Below are 26689 nucleotides of genomic sequence, written 5' to 3'. Positions count from 1 at the left end.
ATGAAAGTTATTTCTGTAATTATTACCATCACCATTTTCATCATCACAGTCATTATGATGATCTCTGAGAACTGGTCTTTTATATAAAAATTGTTAGGATTTTGAAATATGGTGGACAAATTCATTTGTCATTTCCAGTTTAGTATAAGTATTGGATTTTAATTTTAAGGAAAAAAAAAAACCACAACTCACCTGAATAAAAGCAGAAAAGAGCCAGAGAGAGGAGCAGAAGGGCACCTGATATTTTCATGGTGCCAGTTAGCTCACTCAGATTAAGGCTGCTTTGTCCAGCTCAGGTTCTCTGTCAAGACACTCCCCAGAGCTCTAAAACACACACTCAGACGTATATATAGACATGATGGAGGGAGCTGGGATCTCCACCTTCTTTATAAACTCACATTCTAAAACCATATGCAGTACTATATAGGCATTTATTGGAACCTGTCACCAACTTAAAGAAAAGCTTTATGCTTCCCATCAATTTTAAAAATTAGGACAATTATATGAGTCGTACCTTAGATCTTATTATTAGAGGATGTCATTTTCTACCAGTAATCTGCACTTTCCTAATAGCCAATACAGCCTCCTTGCTCTTCCCTCTAAGGTTTTGCTGCATGAAAGGGATGACTGACTCATTGGTGGAGTCCCACTTGGTGCTATGTCTCTTTCATACAGGTCCTACATGTCTGTGATCCAGATGAGTAACCACAGGGGCATGGAATCTTGGGTGTAACTTGGATTTTCAGAGTCCACATCATCCAAGGTGTACCTGAAAGAGGTAGGTAGTCTACACTGTCACCAGAACTGTATCAGCAAAATCATTTTCTGGGCAGAAATCTGATTGTTATTTTTTAAAATATTGTTGTCAAATGCCGGTGATTTTCAATTTTGAGTCAAAATGAACAAGGGAGTCAATGTATCTTTTTTTAATTTGTAAAAAATATTTTTAACAGTTACTGAACTGAGGAATATTTGAAATGTGGAATATTTAATATTTCCCCTTTTTCTGAAAAGTAAAAAAAAGTAGTCATAATAAAGCTCTTTATGTTTTGACTCCTTGAAAATATACTTTTCATACAAAGTTAGATGAATCCTACTGTCATGGCCAATTTAATTGCTAGACAGGTCAAAGAGTGGGATGCCAAACCTTTCTTTAAGGGAACAACAACAAAAAACCCCACAATGGTTATAGTGATAAACTATGAGAAAGTCTGTCTCAAATCATAAACTGCTACTAAAAATATCATGAAGAAAAATATAACAATTTAGAGTATGGGAAGACTATGAAAAATGTGCCCAATTTAAACAGAAGTGGTTAATGCAATGTATAAATAACTAACTTAGAAATTATATATCTAAATAATTGGTTTCCTTTTAAAACAGTCACTTTAAGAAAATATATAGAAAGTTCGGCTATTATTCCCTTTATTTCAGGATATTTGTTTTCTATTTGGAAGTTACATATTTTTAGGAATTTTACTTTGATTCATCTCAATATTTAGGATGAATTTTCTGTCTTTGAAAATGGTGACTATATTTCACTGAATTTGATAATCAAATAAGATATTACTGTTTATTCAGAACTGAAGCATGACTGTGATAAAAATGAGAACTATTTCCTTTTCATTGCTTCCCTGACAATTTTTAAAGACTTGAACTTAAATGAGAGAGGAGAGAGGCGTATAGATAGGATTGGGAAGGGAAAGTATGTGCCTGGCAAGTGTTAACCAAACCAGGTTTGGTTCACCCAATGCACAGCAAGCCAAATGCTGAGATGCTGAGGTTTGCAGCAGAGAAGGGGTTTATTCATGAGGCAGCCAAGCAAGAAGGTGGGAGAACAGGTCTCAGATCCACCTCCCTGAAGGCAGTGCTTGGAACCTTTGAAACATTGCAAAGGCTTGGTTTTAGGTATGGTGCTCCCTTCCTCTTCCCCATTCCACTCCCAATGCTTGCACTTTTGCCTTCTCCGTGTCTTTCTTCTTCTCTGTGATCAGAATATTTAGGGCCAGTCTAAGCATAACCTTGTGTTTCAAAATGAAAACAGTTCAAAAGAGTTAACAAAGAGTGAAAAACAGTGGTAGTCAGTGATATTCCATCATAAAAATCCATGGTGTCCTTCCTAAGATATCTGCTTAAACTTCTCTCCCCCAAATTTCATTTATGGTAGTTGCTTCTGTACCTTGCTCTAAACTCTCAGAATCTCTGTTTACCTAAATGTTACTGTCTCTTCACCTTCCACTCTGTCCTTCCCTACCTCCCCCATCCTTCAAGAGCTTTCCTTCAGTAGGTGCTTTGGTAGAATGATTCTTAGGAAGAATGAATCTACCCTCTTTTTCTGAATGTTTTCAGTTCTGTTTCTTCATCATTTACCCTGTTCACCACAACAAAGCTTGGGAGCATGAAAGCACAAATTAAATTTTGACTCTGGGCAGGTGTTGGGGAGGGAATATTGTATCAGTGGTATATATAAATATTTTAAGATATGTCCAGTATCTTGAACAATAATTTTTGTTAGGTTTTTGAGCCCATGTGAAAGGTTTATTTTCTTTTCATACAACTTAAAGGGAAAGGTAAGAAACATACTATGGGAATCACTAAATTAGCTCCTTTACTAAGAAGCTGAGATAATAGTTTACAGAGAAACTAAAGACGCTAAATGCTAAAGAAGCTTTGTATTTCTAGTCTTTTGGCTACAAGTAAATAGATGGGAGAAGTCTGAATTTTGTTTTCTGTAATACTCTGAAAGGAATATAGGAAATAATTTAAGGGTAAGTTTCAATGAGTTGAATCATGTACACACACACAAAATAAATAAAAGGAGGTATGGGAGAAGGCAGTAAAAGTCATGGCTTTTATATAGACGTAGTAGGATGCAGTCCCAACATACATTCAGTTGACTTCCAAAAATTAGCTATGCACATTTTCTTTTATGTAATTAAAAGCAAAAACACTGTAAAATTACATTTTCTATTATATAAGATGATACATTTACCCACAGGTATTACCATTCAGAGTAATATACACAAAATCATCTGTACACATTTAAAGAATTTTAAGGGTGATTTTGATTCTATAACTGCTGCTGCTTATTCTATAATATCACTTCATCTATTGAGGTGCAGCTTCATTGTTTTGAAAACGCTTAGGTCTGTGTCCAGGGACATACACATATCTGTGTTTGTATTTTTTGACATTTTATTTGTTAATATAAATTTTTCTTTCCCCAAGAGTCCTTAATATCAGATAGATAAAAAAGGAGTTGGAGGGGGTAGAGAAACAAGCAGGGAACACAGGGACCATGGGAGCCATGTGACATTTTGCAGCAATTCATGGGGGGATTGAAGTCAATATCCAGGAACCAACTGGTAAGAAACACCTCACCAGAGGCCAGTGCAGATGAGACACTGTTCTGCAAGTGTCATTAAGCTTTTTTCTGGGTTTAGATGCTATCTTTGGGGAAAAGAAGAAGTGAGGAGAGCCAATGAGAAAGGGAACCAGAGACATGCCCATTTGGTAAAATGTGGGTCCTTAATGGGAGAAATTTTGTGGTATCCACAGGACTTTTAAGTGTTCTTAGCAATTAATAGGCACTCAGAAAATATTTGTTAAATGACTGAGATTGAAATATCTTTGTTGAGACAAGTATTTTCTGCTGCTACTATGAAATGAAGAAAAGAACAATTAAAATAAGTTATAAACATTAGCTTATATAAAAATTGACCTACTCTACTCAGCGTATTAGGTCCAAACTTCATTAATACTTTATCAGAAAATAATAAAACATAGACTTTTTAATTTATTGTGACCTTAAAGAACATTTACTTCAATCTTCCACTCAATACAAAATACAATCTAAAGTTCTAAGAAATAGACATAGTACTTTTATATAGTTGGTGGTTCTGTGATGACTAAGAAAGACCATAGCCTTTGATTCTAGATAGACCTGGAATGTGCATTCCACTTCTGCCACAAATTCTGTGATTTAAGGGATGTTAATTAAACCTTCTGAGTCTTACCATTCTTAATAATAAAGATGGCTTTCTGGGTTATTTTCATGCATCTTATTTCTTTGACTTTCTTGGCTCAAAAACACCTTGACTGTTTTGTTGGAATTTTGCATTTAGTCTCTCAAAATTGTTCAGACTTGAGTATGTCATCACATTAGTGATCGCTCCCAACTTTGTATCAGCTATAAATCTAGTAAACGTCTTCTTGATCATCATCAATATCATTGAAAAATGTTGAACAAAAAAGGCTGGAAGATGTTATACCAACTTATCTCCAAGGTTACTCTACTGAAATCAATGTTCATATTTTTTCTGGCATGCTACCAAGCTCTCACCCTTATGAAATACAGTAAAGTATATTTGGCATGACTGCTTTTAAGAATCTCTGTAGAATGCTGATCATCCTCACCTTTTCCCCTAAATGCTCATATTATCATATTTCCTGTTCCACATCATCATCGACTACACCTCTTCCAAAATAAGTTCTCCATAGTTTCTCATTTACTTCCATCACATTCCTGTTTCCTGGCCTTAACTCGTGGTGTTGTCTTTGCTTGGGATCTTCTTTTTTTTAATCACTACACATCTAAATTCTATATATCATACAATGGGAAGTCTAAATTACTGAATTCTTCACAGAACATTTCTTAATCCTCTAAGGAATTTATCCTAAACTAGTACCATGAAGATCAGTTCTGGCTTGTTGATATATTTTATTTGACCCACGCAATGTTTTTTAATTTTTAAAAAATAGTCCACGACTTTTACAGTTTGAATATTTAACAGGAAAATAAAACACAAGTTTTTTTTTTTTTTTTTTAATATTTGGGCCCTTCATTTCTGTGGCAAAAGTCAGCTAAAGTTTAGTGGTAACGGCCACATTCAAATGTATTCTTTACTTGCTAACCCTAGAAGGCATTTGAGTTTGAGAATCTTGCCGTTTGACACTAATAATACTTATTTTTCATAGTTCTCATGACGTGTATCTTTGTTTTTCTTGTGAAACTGTTCTACTTTGTAAAATTATGCCCATCAGACATATCCTCTATTTGTCTAGATGTTCCTTGTGAACAGAATCTATATCTTATTAATCTTTTATCTAAATTTTTGTCTTGTATTTAGCAATTCCACATTTATTCAAAAAAACAAATATAATTTTAAAAAAATAACTTGCACTATGTGTTCACCACAGGTCATTAGTTATTATTCTAGCTAACATTTCCAAAATCTGTCTTCTTCCTTGTTTTAAATATGTAGATATTTGCTTATGTCTAGTTTTCTACCATTCCTTTAATTTCTTTGATTTCCTGTAGCCACATTTCAACAGGACTGTAATCTCACTTCTAAACCCCTCTATCCTTCCCTGCTTCCTAATGAGATAGAAGGAATAGGTTCTAATACTCACTGACTCTCATTCGGGAGCACATAGTTAATCACATCATTGGGAGTCAGATTTTGCAATTTGCACGTTGTTGAGTGGCAGCTCTCTCTCCCTCTCTTTTAATTCATGTAACCTGCACCATTGATCACCTCTGCCCCATCATCCACACTCCCTTCGTATCCTATTTCACTATGATCAAAGCTATCTACACTTATTTATATTACTTTAGCCACAGTGGAAATTAATCTAAGTCATAAAGTATAGTTTTCTATATAAAACTTTTGGAAGTTAACTGATGTTATAACTCTTTTTTTTTGAATTTTATTTTATTTTATTTTTAATACAGCAGGTTCTTATTAGTTATCTATTTTATACATATTAGTGTATATATGTCAGTCCCAATCTCCCAATTCATCCCACCACCGCACCCACCCACCCCCCCTGCCGCTTTCCCCCCTTGATGTCCATACGTTTGTTCTCTACATCTGTGCCTCTATTTCTGCCTTGCAAACCAGTTCATCTGTACCATTTTTCTAGATTCCACATATATGTGTTAATATACAGTATATGTTTTTCTCTTTCTGACTTCACTCTGTATGACAGTCTGTAGGTCCATCCACGTCTCTACAAATGACCCAATTTCATTCCTTTTTATGGCTGAGTAATATTCCATTGTATATATGTACCACATCTTTATCCATTCATCTGTTGAAGGGCATTTAGGTTGCTTCCATGACCTGGCTATTGTAAATAGTGCTGCATTGAACACTGGGGTGCCTGTGTCTTTTTGAATTATGGTTTTCTCTGGGTAGATGCCCAGTAGTGGGATTGCTGGGTCATATGGTAATTCTATATTTAGTTTTTTAAGGAACCCCCATACTGTTCTCCATAGTGGCTGTATCAATTTATGGTGTTATAACTCTTAATATTGTCTTAAGAAAATTCATTCAGAGATTTCTCTCTTCTTGATTTTCTTTCTTTATTGTTTTTGTATACTTCTACTTGAATTCATTTTTAAGGTTGCATTTTGTATATGTGTTTTTATATTAAGCCTCCTCAAATCTCTTATTTTTAAATTTAAGTGTTACAGCTTGGCATTAATTTGGGTAAGAGCGAAAAAGAGATTATTATAGTATAGGTTTAGGGACATTATGGAAGGATGCCATTATCCTTAGGTGTCAAGAAAAATAGGTCAGAGTAAATTTTGTTGTCTTCTTTGACATGGTAACTAGACTGGTATATCTAAGGTATATAGTAGACACAGTCAACTGAACATCAGCAAGACTTTAGATAATGTCTCTTGTGCTGTAATTGTGAAAGGATAAAGATATATGAGTAGACTACTGTAACTAGTTGCACAACTGAACCAAAAGGTGATGATGGATAAATTAAAATAACCAGGAGGACATGGAAGCAACCTAAGTGTCCATCGACAGATGAATGGATAAAGAAGATGTGGCACATATATACAATGGAATATTATTCAGGCATAAAAGGAAATGAAATTAAGTTATTTGTAGTGAGGTGGATGGACCTAGAGCCTGTCATACAGAGTGAAGTAAGTCAGAAAGAGAAAAACAAATACTGTATGCTAACACATATGTATGGAATCTAAAAAAAAAAAAAAATGGTTTTGAAGAATCTAGGGGCAGGACAGGAAAAATGACACCGATGTAGAGAATGGACTTGAGGACACGGGGAGGGGGAAGGGTAAGCTGGGACATAGTGAGAGAGTGGCATGGACTAATACATACTACCAAATGTAAAATAGATAGCTACTGGGAAGCAGCCGCATAGCACAGGGAGATCAGCTCCGTGCTTTGTGACCACCTAGAGGGGTGGGATAGGGAGGGTGGGAGGGAGACGCAAGAGGGAGGAGATATGGGGATATATGTATATGTATAGCTGATTCACTTTGTTACAAAGCATAAACTAACACACCATTGTAAAGCAATTATACTCCAATAAAGGTGTATTGAAAAATAAATAAATAAGATAAAATAACCAGGAGGGGTAGAATACTGTCCCAGTTGTTAATTTTATAACTGACTTAAAGGAAAATACAGAAAGCATGCTTTAAATATGTAGACACATCTCTACCATCCTCTCCTTTTGGGGTTCATTTTCTTGACTTAACATAGAGAGCGTCTGTCTTGTTCATTTTGGCCAGTCATCACTCCCAATATGTAGAGATCTTGACTCCTGACATGAAATCCCACCTTCAATGGTTTCATCAAATTTATCAATAAAAGAATTCAATGTAATAGGGCTGAAGTCTACTCCTGGAGTCATTTTTCGTTCTTTTCCTAGAACTTTTAGAAATTTGTTCCAAAGAGGTTGGTACTGAATTGCTATGTTACATTATTTACTGATTAATTCTTGTTTGGTAGCTTTATCTACAATGTGATATTATGAGATTATAATGATCCTGAGGGCAAGACAGGGGTTTATCTTACTTTTCTTCTAAATTTTCCTACTGATATTTTTGAATGAAAAAATGCAAACTGTTTTCATATTTATTTACATTTTTTTACTCACTAATCTTTTGGTTACCTTAGCTTAACTGCCTCCTAATTTTCTATACCATTCTTTGAGTGTTGAGGCTTTTGAATGGTTTCTATAGGTTTATTTGGCTTTACTTCTTCTAGCTTCTCAGCAATTTGCACGTCTTGAATTTAGCACTTATAACATTGTGTTATTCTTGTACTCAAGGAGCTCACAATTTAGCAAGTCAGATATAGACAATACAATTCAAATATAATGTAATAACATTCTAGAAAATATATTTTTCAAGGTGCTGTGAGTGCATAAAGATCCAATTAATTTTTCTAAGATAGTATCATCTTATACATCTTTTCTAATGATAGTATCATCATAGAAGTTCTCATTAAAAAAATATACTTGCACAACTGTGAATCTTGAAGGAAAATAAGAGTTCTGTAGCAAAATAAGACTGGATGATGAAGTAGAGGAGGAGGGCACACAGGTATAGATAAAATCGAGCTGAAATCTATGAGAATAGACATGAATGTGTGAAGACTACTGACTATATGAATACCAAATAGTTCAGTAGGCTGAAGCATAGGATGCCTGGTAAGGATAGTTGAAAAGGAGATTGAAAATAGGCCAGCACCCAAAAGTTCAGAGTGTCGTGCTGTTTACAGAGTGTACAGTGGCTCAAGGTGATTCAGCTAGCTCTGAATCATATAGCATTAAAAATTCTTGCTGGCATACTGATTTTCTCTACCACCAAAATCGGAACCTTTATTCACCCTCTGGAAAATGTGATGGAAAGCAAGCTAGGGTAGATTGCATATTGGTAACAAAAGGAAAACGGAAATAGTTTCAGCCCAACTCAATGTCTGACTTTGCCTGTTCCCTTTGAAGCTTAATTATAACCATCAGAGGAAGCCTCTTAAATGTTTGCTAATACATTCTACAATATGGGGGGAAAGTTTGCCAACGTCTTTTAAAATCACAAGGAAGGAGTATTTCACAGGTCAAGTGATTTAGTTCGAACAAGGCATTATTAGGTTTGCCCTAAACTAGAGAAAAGCTTCTGCAAGAATTTTTATTTCTAAGTTCAACAATACCATTATTTCTGCTACACAGATTCTCTCCCATGTCTATCAGCTCTGGTCCAGACAAGTTACCCCAGGTAAACAGTAACTGGGAGTGCCTCCCCGTTGCTTACAAAGCTTAGCCAATAAAGTTAAAGAGCTTTAGCTTGGGATTCAAGGTTCTTCTGTGATCTGGCCTACCTTCTGTCTCAATTTCATCTCCTGGTTTCCTTTCCAAGCATCAGAGGCTCGTACCACTAGACTCCTGAGTAATCTGTATTTTCTCTTCCTGCACTTCTGTTCATTAATATTTTCTCTAAAACAATTGTTGCTACCCCTGCCTATCAGAATCTGATTCAACTTGCTTGAACAAGCTAAAATAAAGACGGTTCGGAAATGTTTTCCACAGTTGCCCAAGAAGGAATCAATCTCTCTCTTCTGACTTATAATAAAACATAACATTTTACCTTTCATGGCATATAGCATGTGTTATATTATGAGTATATACCTAACTTATAGATGTTACTCGTTATTACTCTGTAGCCTTTGAGGGTAAAGATTTATTTGTCATATGCCAGTATCCTTCCTAAACACTAGAAAAAATAGTAGAAGCTAACTATGTTGGGTGGGAGGATCAATGCTTATATGATTCAATTTACAAAAGCTAGATTTTATTCAGTTATGTTACATATAGAAGTCAATATGTGTGACTTGGTCTTGTTGCCTGAGTATATGAAAAACTGAATCCATCCTGTATCTGTCAGATAGTATAACCCAATAACTCCCTTATCTCCATACTCTTGATGCAGGTAAATTTCACATCATACCTTTTATTACAAATTGTGGCCGTGCTTTGCGGCATGTGGGATCTTAGTTCCCTGACCAGGGATCAAACCCATACCCCCTGCGGTAGAAGCTCGGAGTCCTAACCACTGGACAGCCAGGGAATTCCCTACAAATTGTTTTATGTAGGATAATCTCAGTTAATATAACAAATCACCCCAATGCATAATAAGGAGGAGGTCTGTTTTTTCCATTGTATCAAGTCCAGATGGCTATCCCTGATTTACAGGCAGCTTTTCTCCAAGCTGTGATGAAGAGACCTAGTACTCTTTCATTTCTGACTTCAACACATGGCTCGAATTTGCCATGCTCATTTGCATCAAGGTGATGGGAAGAAGAATAGTATTGCAAAGGAGTCACGCATGATTTTTTACCAACTTGGCTTAAAAGTAAAGCACAACACACTCATCGCTGCTGAGAACTAGTCACAGGATCACAGTTATATACAATTTGGGGTAGAAAAATCAATTCCCTTGTTGGGCTTCCACTTCCCAGCAATGATTGTATATTCTAACAGTGGAGTATGAATTTTGTAGACAATTATCCCCTGTGACTACTAGATAACTTTGCACACCCTTTTCCCCACAGTTACGACATACTCCACTCCACTCCTCAAAGGAGACAGTATAAAGTGTTACCCAGTCACTGCAACCAGCAAAAAGTTTAGGATTACTGAAAGTAGCTCTTTATGGAGACCTATACATTATAAGGCATGTTGTCAGCCCCCATCACCTCCTCATACTCAGTATGTAATGGGGGGGCTTGAACGGGATCACCTTGGTGTGTACCTTTTTAGAATGCAGCCATCATGCTGTAAGAAGCCCAAGTTACATGAGAGTGTCCCACATAAATGTTCCCGTCAAGAGTCCCAGCTGAACTCAGCCTGGCCAGATGTCAGAACCTCCAGATGATTTTACTTCCCAGTCATTCAAGTCATCTCAACCATTTGAATCTTCTGGAACTGAAGTTCCATGTCATGGGCCAGAGAGAAATTATGTTGCCTGTTGTCTGTTCCCTGCCCTGATAGAATCCATGAATACTATAAATTGGTTGTTACTTTATACCACTGATTTAAAGTTGGTTTATAATGTAGCACTGATAAGTATAACCAAATTTTGGTACCTGGAAGTTGTGTGTGGAAATAACAAATATATATAACAAACATCTAAACATATGGCACTGGCTTTGGGACTGGGTGGTAGACAGAAGCTAGAAGGGCCCAGAAGAAACTATTAGCAGAGGGCTGATGAGCCTCAAGGAGGCCATTGGAGAGGGCTCAAATAAAAATGACAAAAATGTTCCAAGAAGCTGGAGGAAAGGAGGCTTTTTTAAAAATTTAGTGATGAAAAGTTTAGCAAACACGGAAAATAGAAAAATGTCATCTAATAAGCTGATAAATCTTGCTAAGGAGATTTCTAGGTTAAATGTTGAAAATATCAACTGGTTTCATCATGAGGCACAGAAAAAAGAGAGCTGAGCTAAAGAAGGAATTGTTCAGGTTTCAAGCAGAATCTAGAGGGCATATAAAAACCTAGGGCTTTCTGGATTTTAAACAGTAATTGTCTCTCATCCCTAGTCTCTCTCAGAAAGAGACTCGGGACAAACATAAAAGCCTGGTTGCTTCCAGTAAAACATCTCAAGGTGTATACAAGTATGAAACTATCAAACCCTCTTAAACCTCAGATAGTTTTCAGATGATCCTTCATAAGCCCCTTGTACTAGTTAGTCAGTAGACCTTCTAAGGACCTTAAGGGTATATCTCATCAACTCTCTGTGAAACAATAGAGCACCTACGTGGCATTGTCTGACAGTAACCATACAGGGACCAAAGGTTGAGAAGGACTTCTCTCGAATAGATTTGAAATGTGCCTTTTGTCCAGTAAAGTGTAATGCAAAATGGTACCTGCAGAACCCAGAACATTTTTGAAGAAACTAAGCAAGCCTAGGCTGAAAGGGACAGACAGTAAAAAATGAAGAAGCCATGTTTTGTGAAATGTGATACAAAATATTTATGGGCAGAAAGGTTAAGAAAATTACTTAGCTGTAAACATAAGCCATTTTTTTATGGGGGGGGGTTCTCCAGGGGAGGGGAGGTGATTCAGAGGGAATAACCAAGGGACCGGGGGACAAAATAAAAAACAACAGAGAATTGCTCCCAGGTAGGAGTATGGGGCCTTCATCAAATAACTAACCTGGTTATTAGATATTTATGATGAAAGAAGTGGCATGATAAAAATTCTATTTAGACAGAATTATTCTGGCTGAATGTGTTGTGTTGATGTATAATGTTGAATGCATACTGAAAGAGAGGAAGCAAGGATGGTAATTAGAAGATTATTGTAATAGTTCAAGTGAAACAAGGCAGTGGCTGCACTGAGGATTAGCAATGGAGGTGATGAAGAGTGGTTAGCTTTAGGGCATATTTTGAAGATAGAGCCAAAAGAATTTGCTGATGGGTCACATGTTGGGTGTGAGAAAAAGAGTATAGTCAAAGATTTGGCTTAGCAACTGGAAAAACTGGAGTTGCCGTTTTATGAGTTGGGGAGCAGTAAGAAAGAAACAATTGTAGGGGGAAAAATGTTAGGAGCTCAGTTTGGGACAGAATAAGTTAGAGATTCTCATTAGACATTCAAATAAAAATGAGGGTTGGGCTGTTGTGCACAAGAATCTAGATTTTGGAAAAGAAGTATAGATTGGAGAAAGAAATCTAGATAGAGACTAGAGATCACTAAGAGAATAACTGTAAGTAAAATCCAGAATCAGTCCAAAGGCTGAAACACTGCAGCATTCTGGTGTTTTGTGATCAGCTGATGAATAGGAACTTGCAGAGACTGAGATGGAGTGTCCAAGAGGAAGTTGTCTTGGAAGCCTAATAGGGGAGAAAACATGTTTTATAGAGAAAGAAGTATTTTCTTGTGTGAAATGCTGTTGGTATGTAAAATGAAATGAGGATTAAGACCATTGGCTTTTGCAACATGGATGCATCTGTTGTCTTGATGATAACAGTTTTGCTGTCGTCATGGATAGAACTTGATTAGAGTAGACTTTAGGGAAAATAGAAGGGAATAAACTGGAGTCAGTGTATGTAGCCTGCCTGTTAGAGGTATTTTGGTCTAATAGGAAGAAGTTAATAAAGAAAAATCAAAGAAGATGTGGAATCCGGAATTATTTATTTTCTTTTATACATGGGCTATATATATATATATATAAAATTTTTTTTAATGGGAGAAATAGCAGGAAGTATATAAGCTACTGGAAAAAGTCCAGAAGAAAGAGTACATTGAAAATTCAGCACATTGATATAACTGCTGAAACAACATCTTTGAGAAAACAACAGTAGAGGAGATAGTGTGCATAGATGAAGGGGTTGGTCTTTTACTTTTTAACAAAAATTTCATTTAATGTGTACAACATTATGATTTGATATACATATAGATAGAGCAAAATGAATTACTATAGTCAAGCTAATTAACACAATTAATTAGCACATAGTTAACATTTTTAAAAAATGAGAACACCTGAAATCTATTCTCTTAGCAAATTTCGTATTCAGTATGGTATTATTAACTATAGACATCATGCTCTACTTAGATCTCTAGACTTACTCATCCTATATAATTGCAATGTTGTACACTTTGACCAGCATCTTTCCATTTTTTTCACCTCCCTACCCCTGGTAAGTACCTTTTTACTCTCTGCTTCTTTGTATTTGACTTCTTTAGATTTCATATGTAAGTGGGATCATACAGTATCTGTCTTTCTGTGTCGGGTTATTTCGCTTAGCATAATGTCCTCCAGGTTCATTCATGTGGTTGCAAATGACAGGATTTTCTTCTTTTTTTTTAAGGCTGAATGATATTCCATTGTATATATATATTCCACAATTTCTTTATCCACTCATCTGTCAGTGGACACTTAGATGGTTTCCGTATCTTGACCACTCTGAATAATGCTGCAATGAATATGGTAGGTGCAGATATCTCTTTGAGGTACTGATTTCATTTCCTTTGGGTATACATTCAGAAGAGGGACTGATGGGTCATATGGTAGTTCTATTTTTGGTTTTTTGAGGAACTTCAGTACATTTTTCAATAATGGCTGTACCAATTTACATTCCCACCAACAGTGTACAAGGGTTCCCATTTCTCCATATCTTCACCAACACTTGTTATCATTATTTTTTATAATAGCCATCATAACATGATGAATAGGTGTAAGTTTATATCTCATTGTGTTTTTGATCTGCATGATGAGAAGGGGTGGTCTTTTAATTATTTTCTTAAATGTTTTATTGAGGTAAAATTGACCTGTAATAAACCACACACATTTAAAGTGTGCAATTTGATATTTTGACATTTGTATACACTCATAAAATCAAGCATCAAGATAATAAACATAGGGGCTTCCCTGGTGGTGCAGTGGTTAAGAATCTGCCTGCCAATGCAGGGGACACGGGTTCAAGCCCTGGTCCAGGAAGATCCCACATGCCGCAGAGCAACTAAACCTGTGTGCCACAACTACTGAGCCTGTGCTCTAGAGCTCGTGAACCACAACTACTGAGCCCACGTGCCACAACTACTGAAGCCCGCAGGCCACAACTGCTGAAGCCCATGCGCCTAGAGCCTGTGCTCCACAACAAGTCCCCGCAATGAGAAGCCCGCACACCACAATGAAGAGTAGCCCCCGCTTGCCACAACTAGAGAAAGCCTGCACACAGCAATGAAGACCCAATGCGACCAAAAAAAAAAGATAATAAACATATTCAACATCATCCCAAAAGTTTCTTCATGTCTCCAGATAACCATTGATATGCTTTCTGTGGCTATAGATCAGTTTGCAATTTAAAAATTTATTTTATTTATTTTTTAAGATTTTTTTTGATGTGGACCATTTTAAAAGTCTTTATTGAATTTGTTACAATATTGCTTCTGTTTTATGTTTTGGTTTTTTGGCCACGAGGCATGTGGGATCTTACCTCCCTGACCAGGGGTCGAACCTGCACCCCCTGCGTTGGAAAGTGAAGTCTTAACCACTGGACCACCAGGGAATTCCCCTGCAATTTTTTAAAAGAATTGACATAAATGGAATCATACGGGATGTACTCTTTTTGTCTGGCTTCTTTCACATTATCATAATGTTTTAGATCCATCCCTTTGATTTCCAAATATACATTTTTGGTTGGCTTATTTGCCATCCGTATATATGCTTTGACATGTCCATTCAGATCTTCTGCACATTTATATTTGGTTGTTAGTTTTCTTTTTATTAAGTTTTGATAGTTTTATATGAGCTAAATTCCATTCTTTCATCAGATATGTGCTTTGTAAAGATTGATACTTTCTCTAGTTTGTCTCATCTTTCTTCCTTAAGTGTTTTTAAAAAGAAGATTTTAATTTTGATGAAGTCTGTGTTACAAATAGTTATTTTATAGATAATGCTTTTGGTGTCATATCTTAGACTTTTGGCTAACCTAAGGTCACAAAATATTTTCTTCTAAACTTTTTATAGTTTTATATTTTACTTCTAGGATCCATTTTGAATTAGCGTTTGTATGTGATGTAAGCTGTGGATTGAAGTTCATTGTTTTTGCTTAAATACATCCAATCATTCTAGCGCCATTGTTGAAGATTATCATTCTCCACTGAATTGTCTTTGCATCTTTGTAAAAATTAGTTATCTATAAGTGTATGGCTCTATTTCTGGATTCTCTATTCTTTTCCTTTTATCTATTTGTCTATTCTGACTCTAATACCACACTGTCTTGATTACTGTAACTTTATAATAATTCTTAAAACCAGTTAGCTTTCAAACTTTGCTCTTTTCAATGTTGTTTTGACTTTTCTGGGACTTTTATATTTATCTCAGCAAATTATTTTTTCAATGTACAGGACATGCACAGCTTTCATCACATATTTCCTAATAGTTCATATTTTTGATGCTGTTAGAAATGGTATTATTTTTCATTTAAATTGCTGATTATTTCCTCTTAGTATATAGGAATAGAATTTATTTTGTATTTTGTTCTTACACCCTCCACCCTTGCTAAACTTACTAGTTCTAATAGGTTGCTTTGTAGATTCCATCATACTTCCTATATAGATGATCAAGTAGTCTGCAAATAAAGACAATTTTATTAATTACTTTCCTATCTGGATGCTTTTTCTTTTCTTTCCCTTTTTTTGGCTGTTTCTTGCCTTATTGTACTGACTAGAACCTCCAATACAATATTGAGTAGAAGTGTTGAGAGCCGAAACCCTTGTTTTCTTTCTGTTTTTAGGGGGAAAACATTAGGTTTCTCATAATTAAGTATAATGGTGGATCCAGATTTTTCACAGATGCCCTTTATCTGGTTAAGGAAATTCCATTCCATATCTACTTGGCAGAGAGTTTTTGTTTTGATTTTGTTTTATCCAGAAATACATATTGCTAAATTTGATTTGCTAATATTTTATGGAAATTTTCTATATATTGATTTTTTTCTTATCTTTGACTTTGATGTCTGGGTAATGCTGGCCTCATAAAATGAGTTAGAAAGTGGTCCGTCCTCTTCTGTTTTGTGGAAGAGAGTGTGTAGATTTGGATTAAATCTTCATTAAATGTTTAGTAGAATTAATCTTTGATCCATCTGGCCCTGGAAGTGTCTTTATTGAAAAAATTTTTAACTAGATAGAACTGTTCACATTATTTGTTTCTTCTTGAGTGAGTTTAATAATTTGTGACTTTCAATACATTGTCTATTTCATCTAAGCACTTCAATTCATGTACATGGAGTGCATTCATCATATTTTCTTATTATCCAACTAGTATCAGTGAGTTTCCTCCACTGTTTCTGATACTGGTTATTTTTACTCCCTTCCTGCCCCAACCCCCCTTTTTGGCAACCATTTTAAAATAAATGGCTTTTTGTTTCACTGATTTTTATCTGCGGTTTTCCTTCTTTCAATTTCACTGATTTCTGCCCTTATCTTTGTTATTTCCTTCCTTCTACTTGCTTTAGATTGTATTTACTTTTCTGTTTCCTGTTTCTTTAAATGGAAAACTTAGATTACCGATTAATACGTTTCTTTACTTACACCATTAAATGCTATGCATTTCCCTCTAAGAACTACTTTAGACGCAACCCACAAATTTTGATAGATTGTGTTCATATTTCATTCTGTTAAAAACTGCTTGAATCTTTATAACTCATGGGTTATTTAGAAACCATGTGTTAACTTTAAAATAATTGGGGATTTTTGAGATATTTTTCAGTTGTAGAATTCTAATTTAATTTCTTCTAGAGAACATACATTGTGTGATTTCTATTCTGTGAAGTTTTTAAGATTAGTTTTATATCTCATGATATGGTCTATCTTGGTGAATGTTTATGTGCAATTGAAAAAAATTATGTAATCTGCTGTTGTTTGGTGAAGTGCTCTATGCATATCAATTACAACAATTTGTCTGGTTGTGTTGTTCAGGTCTTCTATACTCTTAATGATTTTCCATCCACTTGTTCTATCAATGACAGAGAAGTGTTGACATCTCCAATTATATTTGTTAATTTTTAAAATTCTTTCGTAGAGTCCTATTGATTTTTGCTTAATATATTTTGATAATCTGATTTTAGATGAACACACATCTAGGATTGTTATTAGGTGAACACACATCTATAATTGCCTCCTTTATCATTATGTAATGTGCCTGTTTATCCCTGGTAATATTTCTTATTCTGAAGTCTGCTTTGTCTGCCATGTGGTTCTTCTAGCTGTCACTAAGATTAAGGAAGGGAGAAGTTAACTAAAAGAATTGCCCATTTTTCAAGAAGAGTGTAGATGAAAAGCTCAGGGTTCAGGAAAGTCTCTCCAGCCAGAAAAAAATATGTTAAAATTGAATTAATATTATTTATGGCAGAGAAGCTGAATAGAACAGATGCTCCCAGGTGATGGTTATGGCTGAGCTCCATGTTATCAGGCGGTACCAACTGCAGCTTTGTGAATGAGGTTATTTTGAAGCTTCCAGCCACACCAGTACTCCAGCTGACCCCACGTGAAGCAGAATTAATTGGTCAATCCCCCAAATTGTGAAAATAACAAATTATTGTTATTGTTTTAAGTCACTCAGTTTTGGAGTATTTGCTATCCAGCAATTGATAACCAAAGCACAGTGGCAGAGTGAAATCAGGTCATAGAATTGACTTCTTCTAAATTTAAACAAATGAACCACAAAAATGAAAAGTGTGTCAAAATTTTCCATCAGCATCCAAAAAAAATACATGGGGACCAGGTTGTAAAGTACATTGCAAAATTTGAAAATAAGGAAAGAAAAAGATGTCTGGTATGTCAAAGCTTAACTCCTAACCTGAAATTTAACCTCAGATGCAGAAATAATGAGATTACAAAATTCTGCAAATTTTTCACAGATAAGACTGATTGAAGATTTGGAAGAGGGCAGTTTTATTGTTTTCCTCTTCTGATAGGTTGGATAGGTGAGGGAAAGAATGAAGAGAGACACCATGAAATAAAGGTTGAAAGAAATGAATTTAAAAATTAGATTTAGTCATCTCTGATGGGAAGTTAAACTCCAAAGTTCCACACCAAAATGGGGGAATAAATGAATCACTAAGCTATTCTTTCTGTGTGCTTAAGATATATTACTGCTCATGTCAATTTAAAAAAAGGAGAGAAAGCAGAGGGAGCCTAATTCTTCCAGCAGTGAGTATATTCTTTCTAGCTGACCTCTCTATTTAATCTTAAAACTTAGACACCACATAGTTCTAATATGAGCCACTTGTTGGATATATGTATTGGAAACATTTTCTCCTGGTTGGTGGTTTACCTTTTACTCTACTAATGGTGTATTTTGATGAATTGACATTCTTAATTTTAATATTGCATGGTTCACCGTATTTTTATTTAGACTTAGTGCTTTTTTTTTGCCAGTTTAAATAATATTTGCCTACACTAAGTTCATGAAGACATATTTCCCTTCAAAAGATTTTTAGAATTGGTTTTTTAAGTATCAATTCAAATTAAGATGAGTCAGTATTCATTTTCTCCAACGTGTATATCCCATGGGTATATGAAAGGATGTTCTCTTGCATAATTTTGCAGTGTCTTTTGTCGTTAATCAAATGATCATATATGTATGGGTCTGTTTCTGGACTCTAAATTCCATCCCAATGGTCTCTTTGTCTATCTTTGCACCAATATATTTTCTTTATTATTATTGCTTGAGGATAAGTCTTGTTGTCTGGTAGTGTAAGTCCTTCATCTTTGTTTTTCTTCAAGATTATATTGTCTGCTCTTTATTCCTATTACATTTTCATATAAATTTGAAAATCAAATTGTTATTCTCAAAAAAAACCCCTGCTACCTATTTGAGTAAGATTATATTGAATCTACAAAACAATTTAGAGTGAATGTACCTGTTTATAATATTGAATTGTTTAATTGATGAATGGGTATATACTTCCATTTATTTAGAGTTTAAAACAAAATATTTCATGAAAGTTTTATAATATTCAGAGTAGATATGATACACGCTTTTTATTAGAGTTTTTCCTTATACATTTGTTATTTTTGATTTTCTGGGAAATATCTTTTAAATGTTTCATCTTCTATTTATTACACACATTTAAATTATAATTTCTTCTTTATTTATAAATTTATTTATTTATTTATTTTTGGCTGCATTGGGTCTTCGTTGCTGCACACAGGCTTTCTCTAGTTGTGGCGAGCGGGGGCTACTCTTCGTTGCGGTGTGTGGGCTTCTCGTTGAGGTGGCTTCTCTTGTTGCGGAGCACGGGCTCTAGGTGTACGGGCTTCAGTAGTTGTGGCTCACGGGCTCAGTAGTTGTGGCTCGTGGGCTCTAGAGCGCAGGCTCAGTAGTTGTGGCACACGGGCTTAGTTGCTCCATGGCATGTGGGATCTTCCCGGATCAGGGATCGAACCATGTTCCCTGCGTTGGCAGGCATATTCTTAACCACTGCGCCACCAGGGAAGTCCCTGATTTCTTCTTCTTTTTGCATATGGACGTTGTATTCAGCAAATTCTCATTTCAAAAGTAGCATGTTCCTGTTTTTATGATATCATTTCCATTGCACTAAATCTATATACTTAGTCATTAAGAGAGAGAGGGGAACAGGAAGAGTTCAGGAAAGATTTTCATCTAATATTAATGACAGTGTGTCTTAGTTTTAATGTTTTGCTTAGTTTTATTTTATTTATTTTTTTCATGTTATAAGCCTTTTCATTATGCCAAATTACAAATGTTAGAGCTTGGTTAATTTTATTATTTAATTAAAATTTACTTTTCTGTATTTTAAAATTCTTCTTGAAGAGTATATATTATTATTTCAAAGCAAAATTACATTAAAATACAGATTTAAAATTTAAATTGAAGAAAACTAACTGCAATGTAGGTTGTCTTATTTTTTGCATGCTGTCTCAAATAACAATGAACCTCTTTGGCTGCCTACACAGACCCACACTCCAACTAACTCCTAATTTTTGTTTGGAAAATATATGGTTAACAGTTTTCTCAATTCTGACTCTTTGAATTGATTTCCTTCAGGTAAAAAGGATCTAATCAGTAGGGAAAAAAATAAGCCCATAGAATTGTAAGAGTAATGTTTCGTTCATTAGTTAGAAATATTTCTCAACTCTCATCTAATGTGAAACCCGAATAAGAGCTCAGCATGGACTATTTTAGGAGCTCTCACCTTCCTGGGAAGAAGAAAAAAAGAAAAGTAACATCAGAAATTGCTGACATCTCTCTCCATCTCAAGCTTTCTCCCTTAACTGGGTTCAGAAATGGGCATTAATAAGTAGGCAATGAAAGAGGACCCTCTTGTTTCTACCTAAGATTTTGCCCCCATTTGTTACTTGCCTGGACATCCCTATTTAAACTTTTTGGACCTTCATTTCTCCTCAAAATCCAGTATATGCTATTATTATCACCATTTTATTTTATTTTTAATTTTATTGAAGTATAGTTGATATACAATGTTGTGTTAATTTCTGCTGTACAGCAAAATGATTCAGTTATACATATATATATATTTTTCATATTCTTTACCATTATGGATTATCCCAAGATACTGAATATAGTTCCCTGTGCAGTACAGTAGGGCCTTGTTGTTTATCCATCCTATAGATAGTAATTTGCATCTGCTAATCCCCAAATCCCAATCCATCCTCCTACCATCGCCCCCCTTCCTCCTTGGCAACCACAGGTCTGTTCTCTGTGTCTGTGGGTCTGTTTTTGTATCGTAGGTATGTTCATTTGTATTGTATTTTAGATTCCACATATAAGTGATATCATATGGTACTTGTTTTTCTCTTTCTGACTTCTCTTAGTATGATAATGTCTAGGTCCATCCATGTTGCTGCAAATGGCCTTATTTCATTCTTTTTTTATGGCTAATATTCCAGTGTGTGTGTGTGTGTGTATGTGTGTGTGTGTGCACACACATACACACACACATATATATACACCACATCTTCTTTATCCATTCATCTGTTGATAGACATTTAGGTTGTTTGCATGTCTTGGCTATTGTAAACAGTGCTGCTGTGAACATAGGGGTTCATGTATCTTTTTGAATTATAGTTTTGTCTGGGTATATGCCCAGGAGTGGGATTGCTGGATCATATGATAACTCTAGTTTATTGAGGAACCTCCATACTGTTTTCCATAGTGGCTGCACCAGTGTACATTCCCACCAACAGGTAGGAGGGTGCCCTTTTCTCCATACCTTCTCCAACATTTATTATTTGTAGACTTTTTAATGATGGCCATTCTGACCTATGTGAGGTAGTACCTTATTGTAGTTTTGATTTGCATTTCTGTAATAATTAGCGATGTTGAGCATCTTTTCATGCGCCTATTGCCATCTGTGTGTCTTCTTTGGAGAAATGTCTATTTAGGTCTTCTGCCCATTTTTTGACTGGGTTGTTTGTTTTTTGTTATTGAGTTGTATGAGCTGTTTGTATATTTTGGAAATTAATCCCTTGTCAGTTGCATCATTTGCAAATATTTTCTCCCTATCCATAGGTTGTCTTTTCGTTTTGTTTATGATTTCCTTTGCTGTGCAAATCTTATAAGTTTGATTATGTCCCATTTGTTTATTTTTGTTTTCACTTCTATTGCCTTGGGAGACTGGCCTAAGAACAGATTGCTACGATTTATGTCAGAGAATGTTTTGCTTATGTTCTCTTCCAGGAGTTTTATGGTGTCATGTCTTACATTTAGGTCTTTAAACTACTTTGAGGTTATTTTTGTGTGTGGTGTGAGGGAGTGTTCTAATTTCATTGATTTACATGTGGCTGTCCAACTTTCCTAACACCACTTGCTGAAGAGACTGTCTTTTTCCCATTGTATATTCTTGCTTCCTTTGTTGAAGATTGTTCATAGGTGTGTGGGTTTATTTCTGGGCTTTCTATTCTGTTCCATTGATCCATATGTCTGTTTTTCTGCCATTACCATGCTGTTTTGATTACTGGAGCTTTGTAATATTGTCTGAAGTCTGGGAGGGTTATGCCTCCTACTTTGTTTTTTTTCCTAAAGATTGCTTTGGAAATTCTGGGTCTTTTATGGTTCTGTATAAACTTTAGGATTATTTGTTCTAGTTCTGTGAAAAATGTCATGGATAATTTGATAGGGATCACATTAAATCTGTTGATTGTTTTGGGTAGCATGGGCATTTTATAATATTAATTCTTTCAATCCAAGAGCATGGCATATCTTTCCATTTCTTTGAGTCATCGTCAGTGTACTTTATTAATGTTTTGTAGTTCTCAGCATATAAATCTTTTACCTCCTTGGTGAAGTTTATTCCTAAATATTTTATTTTTTTGGATGCGATTTTAAAAGGGATTGTTTGTTTACATTTATTTTCTGATATTTCACTGTTAGTGTAAAGAAATGCAACCAATTTCTGTATATTAATCTTGTATCCTGCTTCTTTGCTGAATTTGTTTATCAGTTCTAATAGTTTTTGTGTAGAGTATTTAGGGTTTTCTATATATAGTATCATGTCATCTGCATATAGTGACAGTTTTACCTCTTCCCTACCAATTTGAATACCTTTTATTTCTTTTTCTTGTCTGGTTGCTGTGGCTAGGATTTCCAGTACAATGCTGAAGAGAAGTGGCGAGAGTGGGCATTCTTGTCTTTTTTCAGAGTTTAGCAGGAAGGCTTTCAGCTTTTCACTGTTGAGTATTATATTGGCTGTGGGTTTATCATAATTAGCTTTTATTATGTTGAGATATGTTCCCTCGGTACCCACTTTGGTAAGAGTTTTTATCATGAATGGATGTTGAATTTTATCAAATGCTTTTTCTGCATCTATTGAGATGAGCATGTGATTTTTGTCTTTTCTTTTGTTGATGTGGTTTATCACATTGATTGATTTGCATATGTTGAACCATCTTTATGACCCTGGGATGAATCCAACTTGGTTGTGGTGTATGATCTTTTTAATTTGTTGTTGGATTCAATCTGCTAATATTTTGTTGAGAACTTTTGCATCTATATTCATCAAAGATATTGGCCTATAATTTTCTTTTTTGGTAGTGTCTTTGTCTGGTTTTAGTATCAGGGTGATGGTGGCTTCATAGAATGTCTTTGGCAGTGTTCCTTCCTCTTCAGTCTTTTGGAAGAGTTTAAGAAGGATTGGTATAAGTTATTCTTTATATGTTTGGTAGAACTTGCCTGTGAAGCCATCTGGCCCTGAACTTTTGTTTGTAGGGATTCTTGTTTTTGTTTTTTATTACAGATTCTTTTTTGCTTCTAGTGATTGGTCTGTTCTAGTTATCTGTTTCTTCTTGATTCAGTTTGGTGGACTGTGTGTTTCTAGAAAGTTGTCCATTTCTTCCAGGTTGTTGAATTCGTTGGCACATAATTGTTCATAGTATTATGTTTTTTTTGATATTTCTGCAGTATTGGTTGTGATTTCTCTTCTTTCATTTCTTATTTTGTTTATTTGGGTCTTCTGTTTTCTTCCTGGTGAGCCTGGCTAGAGGTTTGTCAATTTTGTTTGCCCTTTAAAAGAAGCAGCTATTGGTTTTATTGATTTTTTTCTATTTTTTTAAATCTTTATTATCTCCTTCCTTTTGCTGACTTTAGATTTTGTTTGTTGTTCTTTTCCTAATTCTTTTAGGTGGTAGGTTAGGTTGTTTATTTGAGATTTTTCTTGTTTCTTAAAGAAGACCTGTATCGCTGTGAACTTCCCTCTAAGAACTGCTTTTTGCTGCATCCTGTATGGCTTGTGGGATCTTAGTTCCCTGACCAGGGATTGAACCTGGGCCGTGGCAGTGAAAGTGCTGAGTCCTAACCACTAGACCACTGGGGAATTCCCCATAGATTTTGTGTGGCTGTGTTTTCATTGTCATTTGCCTCAAGGTATTTTTTAATTTCTTCTTTGATTTCCTCATTGACCCATTGGTTTTTTCAGAAGCGTATCATTCATTCTCCATGTAATTGTTTATCATTTCTTTTTCTGTGGCTGATTTCTAGTTTCATGCCATTCTGGTTGGAAAAGATGCTGAAATAATTTCTATACTCTTAAATTTGTTGAGGTTTGTTTTGTGCCCTAGTATGTGGTCAGTCCTAGAGAATGTTCCATGTGCACTTGAAAAGAATGTGTAGTCTTCTTTTTTGGGGTATAATGTCCTGAAAATATCAATTAAGTCTGACTCTTCTATTGTATCATTTAGAATCTCTGTTGCCTTATTGATTTTCTGTCTCCAAGATCTGTCCATTGATGTGAGTGGGGGGGTTAAGTCTCCTACTATTATTGTATTCCCATCAGTTTCTCCCTTTATGTCTGTTAGTATTTGTTTTATGTATTTGGGTGCATAAGTGGTGATGAGTGTTATATCCTCTCCTTGTATTGATCCTTTTATCATTATATAGTGTCCTTCTTTATCTTTATAGCCTTTGTTTTAAAGTCTATTTTTTCTGGTATGAGTATTGTGACCCTGCTTTCCTCTCATTTCAGTTTGTATGAAATATCTTTTTCCATGCCCTTACTTTCAATCTATGTGTTTCCTTTGCCCTAAAGTGAGTCTCTTGTAGGCAGCGTATTGTAAGATCTTGGTTTTGTTTTGTTTTTTAATCCAGTATGCTACTCTGTGTCTTTTGATTGGAGCATTTAATCCATTGACATTTAAGGTCATTATTAATAGACATGTATTTATTGCCATTTTAAACCTCATTTTCCCATTGATTTTATATTTTTTTCTTTGTCCCTTTCTATTTCTTTCTGTTTTTTCTTTTGTGGTTTGATGATTTTCTTTTGTATTATGCTTGTGTTTTCTTTTCGGTTTTTGTGACTCTACTGTATGTTTTTGATCTGTGGTTACCCTGTTTTTCGAATATATTAATCTCTTCCTATGTCTGCTTGCTTTAGACTGGTAGTTATATAGCCTCAAACACATTCTGGGGAAAAAAATCTACATTTTCTTACTCTCTTCCCCACATTTTATGATTTTGATGTCCTCTTTTATATCTTGATGTTCATCCTTTTGCTGTTCATTGTGGTTATCATTGCTTTCATAGAAATTTTTTGATTTTTTAAAAAAATCTGTGTACTGGCTTAGTTGAGTGATATACCTTCCAATTATGATTTTGTCTGTCCTATAGATTCTTCTTTTCTATTTTGAGAAGACCTTTCAATATTTCCTTTAGGATAGGTTTAGTATTGTTGTATTCTTTTAGGTTTTGCTTGTTTGGGAAATTCTTTATCTCTCTTTCTATTCTAAATAATAACTATTATTTAGTTCTATTCTAACTTCCTGGGTAGAGTATCCTAGGTTGTGGATTTTTCCCTTTCAGGACCTTGAATATTTCTTGCCACTCCCTTCTGGCCTGCAACATTTCTGTAGAGAAATCAGCTGATAGTCCTCTGGGGGTTTCCTTTAATTAGCTCTTTGTTTTTCTCTTGTTGCCTTCAGAATCCTCTCTTTGTTAGCTTTTGCCATTGTTATTATAGTATGTCTTGGTGTAGTGCTGTTTGGGTTTATCTTGTTTGAGACCCTCTGTGCTTCCTGTACCTGGATATCTGTTTCCTCCTTTAGGTTTGGGAAGTTTTCAGCCATAATTTCCTCAAATACATTTTCAATCCCCTTTTCTCTTTCTTCTCCTTCTGGGATCCCTAGTCTGTGTAGATTGGCATGCTTTATATTATCCCATAGGTCTCTTCTATTGCTTTCATTTTTTTTCATTTGGCTTTCTGTCTCCTATTCTGATTGGGTGATTTCTCCATTGTTCTATCTTGCAGGTCATTTATTTGTTCTTCTGCATTATTCAGTCTGGTATTCATTGCCTTTAGCTCAGCTTTCATCTCTGCAAATGAGTTCTCTAATTTTTCTTGGTTCCTTTTTATAGTTTCTAGTTTCTTTTTATAGTAATCTGCATTTCTATCAACAGTCCTTCTTAATTCCTTCAGTATTTTCATTATCTCCTGTTTGACTTCAGTGTCTGTTAGACTAAAGTGGTCTGTTTCATTGATTGTTCTTTCAGGGGAATTCTCTTGATCTTTTAATTGGGAGTGGTTTCTCTGCTTCTTCATTTTACTTATATTTCTCTGGCTGTATGAGCTTGGGAGAAACCATTATCTAGTATGGTCTTGGAGGGCTATTTTTATGTGGGCGCGTTCCTGTTTAGCCTGTGTGGATTTAATATATTTTGTTGCTAGGGCTGTTTTTAGTGTGGATACCTGTTGCCTCTTTCCTCAGTATATGCTGGATGTTATTTCCCTTGATAGGAGGTGTGACTGGTGTTGTGACCAGAGCCTGCACTGGATATTGAGCAGGACCTCCTCTTTGCGCTGTGGTTGTCACTGCCCTGTCAGGGGCTGGGTCTGTTCCCTCGTTGTTGTAGTAGAGGGCCCCAGATCCATTTCTGAGCTGCAT

General features: G+C 35.3%; 1 protein-coding gene across 1 annotated transcript in view; it reads right to left on the bottom strand.

The window, feature by feature from the left end:
• The window catches only part of SPINK6 (serine peptidase inhibitor Kazal type 6), a 40615-nt gene extending 13926 nt beyond the window's left edge, over positions 1 to 26689 (bottom strand). The window contains exon 1 of the mRNA XM_061188982.1: positions 26494 to 26689. Coding sequence (XP_061044965.1) covers positions 26494 to 26689 — 196 coding nt within the window. The remainder of the gene's footprint in view (positions 1 to 26493) is intronic.

Source organism: Eubalaena glacialis, chromosome 4 (assembly GCF_028564815.1).
Source record: "Eubalaena glacialis isolate mEubGla1 chromosome 4, mEubGla1.1.hap2.+ XY, whole genome shotgun sequence".
In the NCBI taxonomy this organism is placed as follows: domain Eukaryota; kingdom Metazoa; phylum Chordata; class Mammalia; order Artiodactyla; family Balaenidae; genus Eubalaena; species Eubalaena glacialis.
Note: the sequence above shows the minus strand (reverse complement) of the source record. Positions and strands in the feature narration are given on the sequence as shown.